Source organism: Chrysemys picta, chromosome 20, assembly GCF_011386835.1.
Source record: "Chrysemys picta bellii isolate R12L10 chromosome 20, ASM1138683v2, whole genome shotgun sequence".
Taxonomy (NCBI): domain Eukaryota; kingdom Metazoa; phylum Chordata; order Testudines; family Emydidae; genus Chrysemys; species Chrysemys picta.
This window is the reverse complement of record NC_088810.1, coordinates 16,990,028-17,004,537: the sequence shown is the minus strand read 5'-3', so window position 1 is coordinate 17,004,537 and position 14,510 is coordinate 16,990,028. Positions and strand designations below refer to the sequence as shown.

Sequence of the window (14,510 nt, the reverse complement as noted above, 5' to 3'; positions counted from 1 at the left end):
GCTGCGATTTCTCAATCCGAGATCCAGATAAGCAGGGTGAACCTCATGCTACCACCACCTTTTGCTCATACGATTGAGGGTCAGGGGCAGAAGCCAAGCCACACGGACCAGGCAGCCCATGCCAAAAGGGTGCGCTCCTACAGCGCCCAGTGGACATCTTCTAGATGGGCCCAAAGCTCTGCCGTTCTGGAAGCATGTCCTCAACAGTGAAAGAACATGCAGAGGCCACCTCAAAGCATCTGTTCCATCTAGGCATGTCCCAGAGGCCCCAGTCCTGGCAACATGTCTGCACACGCTTAAGTGTTTGCACAATCCTGGTTCTTGCCAGCAGTGGTTTGAGATGGTCACAGTTTTACAGGAGAGAACTTTTGAAAATGTCTTCTATTAGGATATTATCATTGTTTTAATGTTCACGCTGCAAGGTATTTGTATCCTTGTGCGCCCTCATTTGTCCATCTCCACCTGTGGTCTCATTTGATACCTAAGATTGTCAGCTCTTTGGGGAGGTGATCGTATTTGTGTTCCGTGTTTGTACAGCACGTAGCGCCCTTGGTCCATGACGGAGGCGGTTAGTACAACACAAACAAAAATAAATACGTGACGCAGGGAAAAAACTGCAATGAGATGAGCTTCAGTGTGTATAAACTTTTAATTTTAAAATACAAGTTGAACGGCCTATGTAAGAGCAAAACAAAGTTACATAATAATCAGATCATCTCTCTCGTATACTGCTATACAAGCCATCAGAATCCACAGAGGGATGAAAGCCACTCTGCAACGAACGCTATTAGCATTGGACTTGAATCAATTCTCCCCTCCCTGGTCTCAAAATTCCTATTACATCGGGTTTGATTTTTAAAAAAAGCAAGTTATCCTCGCAGGAGATCTCAGCAAGGATCCCCCCTGCCTCTCTCTCTGGCCCAGCCCCTGCAGAACAGCCTGTGGAGACCACTAAGCCAGGCTGATCCCTGTGCGTTTCTTGGGGGACGTGCAGGCAGCCTCTGTCTCCATCGTACAGCCTGGCAGCGCAATATCCTCTTGGTGTAGAGAGCCACAGAGCCAGCGGGAAGGAAAAGGCCCAGCCAGAAGAGGGGGAGACGGTGCCCCAGCTGCTGCAAGATCCCCACGCACATTGCAGGGTGACAATCAGACCATACAATTCTGCAGCTCCTTGGCTCTCGCTGCTGCAGAACATCAGTGGGCCTGGTTACCCTAGTGCAGCCCTGGGAGAAGCGTCACTCACTTCAGGGTGGTGGTTCTGCATTTACAGCAGAGGGAGAGGGGAAATTCCAGCACTGAGCTGGTCCCAGCCCAGCGTCACTCCAACCAGCCCTGCCCACTCCCGCCGCTAGGGTATGTAATGAGTCTGTGGGTTCCTCAGCGGCTCTGAAGCAGGGCTGGCTCCCATCAGGCTCCTGAAGCGAGAGGCACGTTAGAGCTAAAAACCACCCCACAACTCTGCTGAGAGGACCCTCTTCTTGCTCACTGAGCCACACAGCTCATCAGTGGCTGTTTCTGGGGAGTCCCACATCCCGTTACTTTGGCGGCTGGTGGTGGAAGGGAACCTTAAATTCCATCTCCTCATTGCACCCCTACAGCTTCCCTTTTGAAGCTACTGCTTCACTGAGCAGCTTGCCGGTAAGAGTTCAGGGGGTGGGTCTCTGCACCATCAACAGAGCCCCGATGAGGCGTCTGCTGTCTCGGGAGACCTCCCTGGGATCCAGAGACTGGCCAGCTCTCGCGAAATGCTCTTGGCTAGTTCCCTCTCTGCACCTCCTACAGATCAGGCGGGGTTGGAGGAGAAGCAAAGCCAGGCGCAGAAGGCAGAGGCTGCCTGCAACGAAACCCACACGGGCCCTTCAGACGGAGAGTGAAACAGGACAGCCCTCAAAAGGTGCAGACTGCAACCTGGTTAGAGAAACGGTCACTCCAGCAAAGCCTTTGCAATGGGCACATTCCTACAGTCACAGAGCGTCACAGGTTCAGGCTGTTGTGTGGATACAGCCACACCCATCTAGGGCTTTTTTGGGTGTGTGTGTTGGGGGGGGTGGGAGGGGATTCCCCCCAACCCCCGTGGGTGTTTTAACAAGGAATCTTTGTTTCAATTATTAAAGTACCCAGTGTGAAGAGTTCTAATTAAAACCCACAGAGACACACACACACACACACACACACACACACACACCCAAGCCACCAAGATCAGCTGAAAAATCCAGCTGTTTGAAAGCTGGGGTTGGATGCTCAGCTGGTGCAGATCCGCAGTCTTCCATCCATGGCAATGGAGTTACTCCCCTTCACACCAGCTGATGATGAAGCCTTGATTCTTAAGTCGCTGCCCGCTCTTCCTCAGTGGCGGCAGCCTTGAAACAAGAAAACAATCTTGGCTCCCTGAGCAAATTCCTCCCGAAAGCCTCATGGTGCAGAGCTGGAGCTGGTTGGGGTAGGTCGAGAGATTGTCAAGGTGTCCCTGAACCAGTGTCTCCCAGGAGACGGTGACAGCACTGGCTTGTCAATGACCCGAGATGCATCCTGCAGAATTTATCTACGGTTTTCTTGGGGGTTGGCCTGGAAACACTAGAGCCAAACACCTTTTATAACTAGATCAGCAGCTTGGGGAGTTCCCAATTAGGGGCAGCTACTTAAGTGGTCCAAGCAAGCGTCTTAGAGTGGCTCTCTGGAGCAGATGAGAGCTCAGAGGACTTGCTGTTCCATGGCGTTTTGCTAACTGCCTGGCCTGTAGCTGCAGACGTTCGAACCAAGCGTCAGGACAAAAAACAAACATCCAAAGCGTCGCCTCATCTGCGTGACTACAGAGACCTGCTCTAGGGCAGCACGCCAAGCGAAGCAGCGTCCAGAGATAAGGCCCCTGTTGGAAGCAGAAATCATGCAAGACAAGGCAATGGCTATATTTGGGCAGTGGGGATTTTTGTTAGCCCTTGAGCTCAGACCGAGCACCAGGGTGTATTTGTCACCTCCCCACCCCTGCTCCTGTGTCTCGCTGCCTTGGGCGGGCGGGGCAGGTGCGTGTTAAATCAGGTAGGTTACTTTAAAACAGAGACACGTTTAAAGGTTCTACCTCCAGTTCCCTTCCAAGCAGAAATTCACTGGACTAAGTTTCCCCCACTGGACATTCCCCATTAAGGCACGACGGTCAAGGCCTGACCTGCAGGTTGCTCTGAAACCTCTGAGCTGGTGAAGTTTAAAAAAGTAACAGAGGGAGACTGAGGTGTTAGCAGCTCAACCCACAACAGAAGCGGGTGGAGGGGGGAAGGTCACACACTTAGTGGATCTCCCGCACCCCGGATATTCCCAATCTATAAAGTGGCACTTTATGATCAGATGCAAATTCAGCTGCAAAATGAGGCTCAATGGGAGCGGACAGGCAGGTTCCTGTTTAAGGATACACAGGTCTCAAGCAGGGCTAGCCCCGTATTGTTCTTTCCCCTCCGAACAGCCTGGATGCATTACAGCCCAGCCCAGCCCACACTCCACTGACCATGACCGCAACTCGGTGGGTGAAGTAGGAGCAGTGTTTGGGGACACGGAGCTCAGGTGAGAGAATGTGGCTGCTCGTCCCATCAAGGCCGGTACAGCCCTTGCTTTTCCATGAACATCTGCAGCACATGTGCTTCCAAACGCAGGGGGTTGCCTTTCCCTGGCTGGTTTATTGCCAAAAACCAGAAGCGAGAAATTGCTGGAGAGGCGCAAGATAGGAGGGGCCCCCAGCGGGCAGACCCCAGGTGTTTCTTGTTAACTCTGTATTGGAGGCTGGATGTCCCTTTATGCAGGACAGCACAGAGTGGACAGCAGGACAGCCCGGCAGCCCGGCCCTGGATGGACCCCCGGGCTCTTGCCTCATTTTGCGATTGATCGCTCGGCTCAGACGGAGGTGGGGGCAAGCTCTCACACTCATCAGTCTCAACAACAAAGTGATATCGTGTCCGATAAAAGTCTCAGCTATTCCAGAACCTGTGTTACTTCTTCCTCCGTGGGCCAGCTGCGAAGGGGATTAGGGTAATGTCACTGACAGCTGGGGACTGGACCGAGACCCCCCCAGTTCCTCTCATACAGGCCATGAACCCTTGGGTTCAATCTGGGCGATCGCAAACTTTTCCTGTCCTATGCCCCAATCCTTGGCCTCCTCCTCCAGAGCAGGGCCAACGGAAAGGGCCAAAAAAGCGGTAGCAGAATCCCTTGCCCAAGCGCACTAGCCCTGTAGAGTTTCACAAGGTGGAGGCTCCCACTCCCCATCCTCTGTCGTTACGAAGGCAGATCCGTCTGTCAGCGCAGCAACGTGCTCACAAGGAATGGAGAAAAGGGCAGAGCAGCACGTAGGCCACACGGATTGATGGGCTGGCCGGGAATTTCTCTTTAACACGGCGTGAAGAAACGACTGCTGCAAAAGTCCTGGAAAAAGCAGCCTCTGGATTTTAGACCCAGGACTCCGTGAGGGCATCTATAGACATTAAAGAGACTCTCTGAGCAGACACACACCCGGGCCGTCTCCTAGACTCTGGCTGGTGACTAACCTACCACGCTTCCCCTTCTGGCGGGGAAAAGCCAACTCCCGCTGTGGCCGAAGAGACAGGTTCACCTCTTGTTTATCATCCTGCCTTATTGCACATCTGTTTCCACCCCCCGATATACACACAAACATTTGGTTAAGATATGAAATATCTAAGCAATGCCCTGAGAATCACAGAGAAAAACAGATTAAATAGAATTTTCTGGGGAGCTTAACACCCAATTCTGCCCCACCCTCCCTCCCAATTTAAGCAGAAAACCTTCTTGCTTAAACATTGTTCTGCCGGCTCCTCTCCAGTTAGCTGCTTTTTGGAACGGACGCACGTGTCAGCCGACTCCAATCCAAGGATCGTTGGCCTCTAAGATGTTGTTTTTCCTCCTAGAGGGACTGGAACGTCAGTAGGTAGGGGACGCTCCCCCGTGGAATGACGCCCTGCGCCGGCCTCTCAAAGAACCCGAAGCAGTTCTGACCGTGGGAAAAAGGGTGCACCCCAGGAGCCAGTTAACGACCCACGCAGGCAGCTGCTAACACGAGCTGGTCTGCAGGTTCCCCTCCGTCAGCAGTGAGGCGATGGAGGACGGGCCGTAAGCGCTATCGAACTCCTCATCTGAGCTCAAGCGGTCATCTTCCAAGGAGGCCTCTGTGGCCGAGCGGGTGGCCTTGCGCCTGGGTCAGGGAAAGGATGAGCCAGTTCATACTAGCACAGCAGAGCGTCTGCGCTTACCCGGCCCTGCACTCTGGCCCCTGCCGGCTGATTCCCACCAGGGCCTAGAGCAGCGGGGAGATCCCTGCTCTAAACCAGGAGCTCCCATTTGCCCACAGCCCTGCTCAGACCCCCTGCACCCCAAACACTGCGTTAGAGGGCAGCAATGAGAAGAAAAGATGAATGAAATTCAGTAACCGTTACAAGCCTGCTGGGCTGAGACTTCTAAGGAGCCTGGGGCAGGTCAGCACCCAGCCTTCGCTGGACTCTCAGAGGCCCTGGGGCAGGATCGTTTCATTATCCACGCCCAGCGCGCTACGGACTTCCCTTGGCTGCAGGCTCAGTATGAACGACCCTCGCTAGGGCACTGGAGCATGGCTTAGATTATGGGCACACTGCCACTCTGCTTCAGGGAGGTGGCAGAGACCAGATTCCTCTCCAAGAGCAGATCTTCCTCGGCGCGCCCAGCGCAGAACTATGCTTAGCTACAGGGCTGGAGGGAGGGCAGGGGACAGGCAGCCTGCAATTATTCCTCAAGGGGGAGTTTTCTACTATCACATTTCTGCTGGGAGAGGAGCTAGGGCTTCAGCCGGCTGCATAGGGAGACTGGTACGGAGCAGGGCTAAGGTGGGACGTGTACTGCTCCAGGAGCCCCTTACCTCTGGCTCGGGAGGGACCCCTAGCATGCAGGGCTAAGGAGAGGATTTTGCAGCACCCACCCCACCCACTGCCTACCAGGCCTCCTTCTCCAGGGCCTTGATGCGACTCTGCAGCTGCTCGTTGAGTTCGTGCTGCTCCTCCAGCTCCCGCTGCGCTTTCTTCCTGGCGCTTTCCAGGCGCTCGATCTCCTCCTCGGCCTCGTCCATCTGGCGCTTGAGCGCCTTGACGCGTAGGCTCAGCTGCGAGGGGCACAAGGGGAGGGGCACGTTGGCTTGTGGTGCTGGAAGGATGCCACCTAGACCCGGACACCCAGGCAGTGCTGGAGGGACCTCACCCCCACCTCTACCCCTCTCCTCCTCCCCCAGGACACTCGGGGCCTCTGCTAGCAGCAAGGGCCATTTGCAGCCACAGCAGTGTCCTGGTGCTGAAGGAGGCCGGAGTGAGCTGGGAACCAGCCATGCTCAGCTCTCTCTGGAGGCTGGGAGCAGGATAAGAGCCTAGAAACACTAGGCCTCGCAGGGGCACATCCCACGGTTCTTAGCCCTGCAGTGAGCGGAGCCGCTCTAGGATTCTTTCCCAGTGAATTGTGGGAGAACTTGTCTGGCCTTCTGAGCACACAGAGGGTGGGAATTGTGGGAAGGCACTGGAGGACTGTCAGCACGATCAGGCGTACAGCCTGCATCCTCATTTCAAAGTGGAACCCGAGCCCTCACCCGCAGCCAGGCCAGCATGATCACCCTGACATCTGCTGGGAGAGCTATAGAGCAGTGCACAGACCATCCAGGAAGTTTTTGGAGAGTGTTGGGGACAACTTCCTGGTGCAAATGCTGGAGGAACCAACTAGGGGTCGTGCTCTTCTTGAGCTACTGCTCACAAATAGGGAAGAATTGGTAGGGGAAGTAGAAGTGGGTGGCAATCTGGGCAGCAGAGACCATGAGATGGTCGAGTTCAGGATCCTGACAAAAGGAAGAAAGGAGAGCAGCAGAATACGGACCCTGGGTTTCAGAAAAGCAGACTGACTCCCTCAGGGAACTGATGGGCAGGATCCCCTGGGAGGCTAATCTGAGGGGGAAAGGCGTCCAGGAGAGCTGGCTGTATTTTAAAGAAGCCTTATTGAGGGCGCAGGAACAAACCATCCCGATGTGCAGAAAGAATAGCAAATATGGCAGGCGACCAGCTTGGCTTAACAGAGAAATCTTCAGTGAGTTTAAACACAAAAAGGAAGCTTACAAAAAGTGGAAACTTGGACAGATGACTAGGGAGGAGTATAAAACATTGCTCGAGCATGCAGGGGTGTAATCAGGAAGGCCAAAGCATAATTAGAGTTGCAGCTAGCAAGGGATGTTGAAGGGTAACAAGAAGGGTTTCTACCGGTATGTTAGCAACAAGAAAAAGTTCAGGGAAAGTGTGGGACCCTTACTGAATGGGGGAGGCAACCTAGTGACAGATGATGTGGAAAAGGCTGAAGTATTCAATGCTTTTTTCGCCTCCGTCTTCACAGACAAGGTCAGCTCCCAGACTGCTGCACTAGGCAACAGTATGGGGAGGAGGTGAACAGCTCTCACTGGTGAAAGAACAGGTTAAGGACTATTTAGAAAAGCTGGACGAGCCCAAGTCGATGGGGCCGGATGCAATGCATCCGAGGGTGTGGAGGGAGTTTGCTGCTGTGATTGCAGAGCCATTGGCCATTATCTTTGAAAACTTGTGGCGATCGGGGGAGGTCCCAGATGATTGGAAAAAGGCAGATATAGTGCCCATCTTTAAAAAAGGAAAGAAGGTGAATTTGGGGAACTACAGATCGGTCAGCATCACCTCAGTCCCTTGAAAAATCATGGAGCGGGTCCTCCAGGAATCTATTTTGAAGCACTTGGAGGAGAGGAAGGTGAGCAGGAACAGTCAACATTGATTCACCAAGAGCAAGTCCTGCCTGACCAACCTGATTACCTTCTATGATGAGATAACTGGCTGTGTTATACTGTGGATACGGGGAAAAGCGGTGGACATGATAGATCTTGACATTAGCAAAGCTTTTGATACAGTCTCCCACAGTATTCTTGCCAGCAAGTTAAAAAAAAAAGTATGGATTGGCTGAATGGACTATAAGGTGGATAGAAAGCTGGCTAGATCATCAGGCTCAACAAGTAGCGATCAACAGCTTGCTGTCTAGTTGGCAGCTGGTATCAAGTGGAGTGCCCAGGGGTCGATCCTGGGGCCGGTTTTGTTCAACATCTTCATTAATGATCTGGATAGATCGCATCCTCAGCAGGTTCGCGGATGACACTAAGCTGGGGGGGGGAAAAGAGGTAGATATGCTGGAGGGTAGGGATAGGGTCCAGAGTGACCTAGACAAATTGGAGGATTGAGCTAAAAGAAATCTGATGAGGTTCAACAAGGACAAGTGCAGAGTCCTGCACTTAGGATGGAAGAATCCCAGGCACCGCTACAGGTTGGGGACCGACTGGCTAAGCGGCAGTTCTGCAGAAAAGGACCTGGGGATTACAATGAACAAGAAGCTGGATGTGAGTCAACAGTGTGCCCTTGTTGCCAAGAAGGCTAACGGCATTTTGGGCTGCATTAGTAGCATTGTCAGCAGATCGAGGTAAGTGATTATTCCCCTCTATTCGGCACTGGAAAGGCCACATCTGGAGTATTGCACCCAGCTTTGGCCCCCCCCCCACTACAGAGATGAGGTGGACAAATTGGAGAGAGTCCAGCGGAGGGCAAGAAATATGATTAGGGGGCTGGGGCACATGACTTACGAGGATTGGCTGAGGGAACTGGGATTGTTTAGTCTGCAGAAGAGAAGAATGAGGGGGGATTTGATAGCAGCCTTCAACTACCTGAAGGAGGGTTCCAAGGAGGATGGAGCTCGGCTGTTCTCAGTGGTGGCAGATGACAGAACAAGGAGTAATGGTCTCAAGTTGCAGTGGGGGAGGTCTAGGTTGGATATTAGGAAAAGCTTTTTCACTAGGAGGGTGGTGAAGCACTGGAATGGGTTCCCTAGGGAGGTGGTGGAATCTCCATCCTCAGAGGTTTTTAAGGGCTGGCTTGACAAAGCCCTGGCTCAGATGATTTAGTTGGGGTTGGTTCTGCTTTTTGTTCCCTCATGCGCGGTCAGTAGAACCCAAAGGATATGCTCCCAACACAGAGAGCAGGTCAAGTAGGCCAACGAAGGGCAGGCTCGGGAGATACGATGGCAGAGTAGCCGTAATTAGGCAAGACGGAGCAACAACAGAGACCAGGTGGTGGCTTGTGAGATGGGGCTGGCAGATTCTCAAAATGCTTCTACAAGACTATTCTGCATGGGGTTTCCCCCCAAACCCTGCCCCCACCATGCCGTAAAAGGACACGAGAGGCAGACACACAGAAATATTTGGCTGTAATCAGGATAGGGAGTGGGGGGAGGGGTCGATAAGGCAGAGAGAATGGGGTGGCTGCAGTTGGAACAGGGATTGCTCCTGCACCAAAAGGAGAAACGTGCTGCGTGAAGGAGCAGAGAGGAGATGGGTGGGAGATGAGCCAAGACCAGATCTGTGGGTCTGGCCCACGGTTTCCATTGGTACCCAGCTTGAATTGGCCAGTAGGAGAGGTCAGCCCTGAATTGGAGCCAAATCACTGTCTGAAAGCGCACGTGCAAACATGCATGCGTGTACACACCCACACACACCCCCACCCACCCACCCCGGATGTTCTCTAGGGTCTGTGCTATCCAGCAGCCTGGGATCAGCTGTGTAAAGGGGCGGGGTCTCTCTCTCTCTCCACCCCCTCAGCTCTCGGGCTGCACAGAGCCAACTTGGCTGAGGTTTCTCCATTTGTCTGCCAAGCAAGTGCCAGAGGCTGTGGAAGCCATTTAAACGAATAAAAATTGGAGGATAAAAATTGGAAGAAAAGAACAGAGGAATGAGAGTGATGCCCCAGAGTAGCTCCAAGAGTGTGTGAGGTAGCAGGGGAGGAAAGACAGCAGAATGTCATCTACACACCTGGTCCTTCTGATCATTCACATGCTGTCTTTCGTCGTCGATCTGGATCGTCAGCTCCTTCACTTTCCTTTCCAGTTTGCGGTTCGAGGACACCATGACGTTCTTCTCCCTGAAACCACATTGAGCAGAGCAGCCGCTGAGCTCTGTCCAGACATGCAGGGGATCTCTGACTGTTTACCTCATGGTGGCCCCCAGAAGCCCTTATTGAGGCTAGGGTCCCCTGTGGTGCTGGGCGCTGCACAGACAGCCCATGCCCCAGAGAGCTCACAGGCTGAATAGGGAAACTGAGATCCAGAGAGATGAAGTACCTAGCCCTCGCTCACACAAGCAGTGAGAGGCAGAGCTGGGATTTGAACCTAGAACCCCCAAGTCCCAGTGCAGCACCCTAACCACTAAGCCACCCCTTCCCTCTGCCCTTTGAGGGCAGCATGACTGGTGCTCACACGGGCCTGGGACGAACTACGTGCAATTAGATTCGGCTCAAGAAAAATAACGATGGTGCACGAGGATTTAGTTCTGGGGCAAGGTGCCAGGTTGACAGGCCTGAAAAACAGACAGCACTGGGCACGCTTCCCCCAGACGCTGCCGACGAGGTGATTACGCAAGGCTGAACACTTGCGGCTGGGCTACGTCAAGCCTATTGTGCACACGGGTCATCGGCCGAGGGTGGCGGCTCTGACAATGCCAACCTGAGCTGGAGGGGTCTCTCAGCCCCCTTCTATACAGCAACAATCACTGCCACAATCTCTGGAGGATGCATTTTTCCACCCCCATAACACTAGACAACAAACAATGAGCCAATTCAGCCACGCGAGTTACACAAATTAGGAATGTCTGTTTTTAAAACTCTAGTCTGAGATGGGGACCCCCCTAGAGGCAGTCTTTAGCGACTGGTGAGAAAGGTGCATTTCGGGGGTTATTTTAAACCAAATTCTGTTAAAATCGGACACTCAAAAGGACACTCCGATTTCAATGTATTTACATTTTAAATAAAACAAACATTGGGAAACGCTCTTAAATTGAAACCAAGGTATCCACATGGGGGTTTGAAGTGGTTTAGCTAAAAATCAGTTTAAAAATTGGTGTTAACTGAGGCCACGTCTACACTACCCGCTGATCCGGCGGGTAGTAATCGATCTATCGGGGATCAATTTATCATGTCTTGTCTAGACGCGATAAATCGATCCCCAAACCGACACCCGTACTCCATCTTGGCAGGAGGAGTAAGCGGAGTCGACGGGGGAGCGACAGCGGTTGACTCGCCGCCGTGAGGACAGCCAGGTAAGTTGAACTAAGATACTTTGACTTCAGCTACGCGACTAGCGTAGCTGAAGTTGCATATCTTAGATCGATCCGCCCCCAGTGTAGACCAGCCCTGAGTGAGACCCACCGCATAGATGGTTTTCTTTTCATGATTTTTTTAAACCTGGCAACGGCTGCTCTTACTGTTGAGACCCCAGTAGCAGGGGCTGTCCGCACAGCTGTTTATTCTGCCTCGTGCCACGAGGGTAGTTCAAACCCAGCCAGAAGCACAGAGAAGTGAGTTACTGGACCTCTCCTGCCAGCTAGAAGAAAGGCTTCTGATTCCACATGGCAGACACCCTCCTCCACACCCCCAGTGATCGGGAGTCAGTTCCAGCCTGCCACGCTTGGTACCAGACCACTGCAGAACTCGCACATGCCAGTTCAAGGGTTAACCACAGATTCTCACGCCACCTCGCACGGGAATGTTGTTGACACTTACCCAACATCTGACCTCTCCCGAAAGCTGTTATCATGAAATTACGCCTCGGAACATGCCTGGGAGGCAGATCAGGCCGAGGTCCGTTTTGAAAAGGGGCGTGGGGGGAGAGAAATGGGACGTAGGAGGGAGAGGATTCTAGACGTGAAGGCCCATGGACCAGCACCGGTACTACCGAACTAAACCCCTTCCTGAGGCTGCAAAGCAAGATCAGGGCACAGATGGGGCTAGAACCCATGCACTCCCCTGAAACCGCAGTCCTGTGCGGAGACCCTTCAGCTTTCTGGTTAGCGCATGGGGTGGAGGTAAACATTCCTACACTCCATTATCAGCTGCGCCACGGACATGGGAGAAGTCACATGCCTGTTGTGTGCCTCAGTTTCCCTATCTATAAACTGGGGGTGGCGATTCCCTCCATCTCTGTGCACTTACAGTGGTAAAACTTTCCAGTGTAAACGAGGGCTGGTTGTCAGTTCAGGTGTGAATTTTTATTGATATGGTTATACCGGTGCAACCCCTAGAGTGGAGACAGTTATAGCTTACCAGTATATAATACCAGTATTATACCAGATACCAGTAGAGCTTAGTCTCCTTTCCACAGAGAAACAGCTATACTGGTAGAACTGCATCCGCTCTGGGGGGGTGGGAAGGGAAGGGCTGTAGCTCTCTATACTGTTAGAGAGTGGTACAGCCTGTGTTTAGACAAGGGCTTAGCATTGCGGGCTTTGTGATCTTCTGCCAGAACGGGGCCAGGTCCACATCTTTTACCTCTCTTCTGCCTGAAGCTTATCCTGCAGTTCCTGGATCCGCGACTCCAGCTGAGACAAACTGGCGCTCGGTTTCTGCAAGCCTTCCGAGCTGGCCAGTCGGCTTTTCAAGTCTTTGTTCTGGTGGGAGAAATTACACCTGATTAGTCACCCAAGAAACCAACAGCCAGCAGCGGAGTGAGAAAGTCGGCCTTATAAACAAACCGAGCAGGAACGGAGCGTTATGTAAACCCTGGCAGTGAGTCAAGCGCGGCGAAATCCCTTTCGCAAATAGGAAGCTTAATGAGTTGGGTTATATAATGGCAATTATTTTTCCTGCATTAAAAATGTTGCCAACAGAGCGTAGTTTAAAACGGTGTGTGGAATCCGAGCGCCACGAGACAGGTGAAGACAGTTCTCCCGCTCTGCACAGCCGCTATTGTCAGGGGTCATGGGCCAGGGAATAGCTGACATCTTCATTTAGGCCATGCTGCCCAATGCTCCATCACGCTCAGCAGGAAAAACCGCATACCTCCCCCACGGAATGGAGCTTACAGGCCCACAGTCCTGTACGGATACCGGTTTAGCAGCAAGCCAAAGATCTCCTGGCGGGGACACAATCCAGTGCAGAACTCCGATATTAATGACCAGTGTATTTAATAGCTTCCTCAGCCCGAAGAGCTACATTTGCCAGCTTCACCTCCTTCCCTAAGAGCCATCACAGCTCCTCTAGCCTGTTCCACAGGAAGCGACAGCAGATGCCAATATTAAACGCGCCTCGGTAACTGGCCACCTCCAGGAGGGAGGAATAAGGCTGAAAACCGTTGAAGAATGAAATTGGTGCACTGCAGGGGACTTTTTGCACCACCTTAAGTCAGCAGCTCAAGCCGAGTGTTGTTTTGTTCTGGTTAATTACGTGCAGAGAACAAGAACAGCTTGAAGGATTTGCTTTTTTAAGCCAGCACACACTTGTGTAACAGAGAATTCGGTAACGCAAGTCCGGGCAAGCAGCTGCTGCATGTTCACAGCAGCCCGGGCTGTAGTTTAACACCATCTTTTTTTTAAACTTGGGAATTAAGAGTCCATCTACAAATTAAGGAGCACCACAGAACCATGGCAGGGAAAGCGGTCTAGGAGGCATCGGGAGCCATTTCAAGTCATTACAGACCGGTCTTAAATCGGCCGGTTCATCTAAAGTGTGAGTCAATGAGTTCTGGCTCCAAGTGGATTTGAAATATGAGTCAGTTCAGATCTGCAGATAGACCCTGAAGATGTGGGCCTTGTAGTAAGATGAAGCCCTGAAACATAAACCCTTATATCAGAGGCCCGGTTTGAGGCCTAAGGCCTGAACTAAAGTAATGGTCAAGACTTTGCTAACATAAAGCAAAGTTAAGCTGTGAGCCAGAGGCAGGCACTGCCCACAGAAGCTGGCAAGGAAAGGGCTGATGTTGCAAAAATACACATACCTAAAAAGGTACTGGACGCTAGAGATATAAACATGTGCTAGGATGGTACCAGAACACTCCGAGCTGCCTTGGGTGCAGCTTTAGCTCCGGTAGAGCTGCCTTGGGTGCAGCTTTAGCTCCGGTAGCCTCAGTATCCGGAAGAGACACAGTCACCGGCACCTGAGCCTCCACTCTAGGGCTGTGTCGAGCCGGGTCCCAGTCTCTGAACTCAAACCCTAAGAGTTTCTTGTGGATGGCAGGTGACAAAGCCTCTCTCCCCGCCTTCAGGAACAGCTCCTGGCAGGGAGGTCAGCATTCTGGGATGGCAGGAGAGAGCTGCCTCTTGGACCCCAATAGCTCAGGGCCCCCCTTCTCCTGGAAAGGCAAAGGGCATCAGCCTGCCCATAAAAGGCCTCATCTCCATATCTACAAAGGAGCCAGGAGACCTGGGAATACTGACTGCACGACAACCTGCAACAAGAGCTCGCTGCACCCTTGCAGCCAGGTTAAGAATAAATCCCGACTGCTTAACACTTGAGCCCTGTTGCAGGGTGCTCTGGTTCCAGGCTGCACGAATGAGATGCCCTGGCTCACAGCCGTGGGGCAGGCAGGGGCCTCGGGTCAAAGCGCTGGACGGAGCACAGCGGACGGGTATTTTCAGAGGTAAGGGCAGGGCTGAGAGTTACACAGCTGCTCTCCAGCGGTCCCCT

General features: G+C 52.7%; 1 protein-coding gene across 3 annotated transcripts in view; it reads right to left on the bottom strand.

Moving 5' to 3' along the window:
- Positions 1-630: 630 nt before the first annotated feature.
- CGN (cingulin) overlaps positions 631-14,510 on the bottom strand; it is a 65,267-nt gene continuing 51,387 nt past the window's right edge. For all 3 annotated transcript variants that reach the window (XM_008170385.4, XM_065574459.1, XM_065574458.1), the window contains 4 exons: positions 12,378-12,496; positions 9,869-9,977; positions 5,964-6,127; positions 631-5,191 (listed from right to left, as the gene is read on the bottom strand). In XM_008170385.4, coding sequence (XP_008168607.2) covers positions 5,050-5,191; positions 5,964-6,127; positions 9,869-9,977; positions 12,378-12,496 — 534 coding nt within the window. In that variant the 3' untranslated portion in view covers positions 631-5,049. The remainder of the gene's footprint in view (positions 5,192-5,963; positions 6,128-9,868; positions 9,978-12,377; positions 12,497-14,510) is intronic.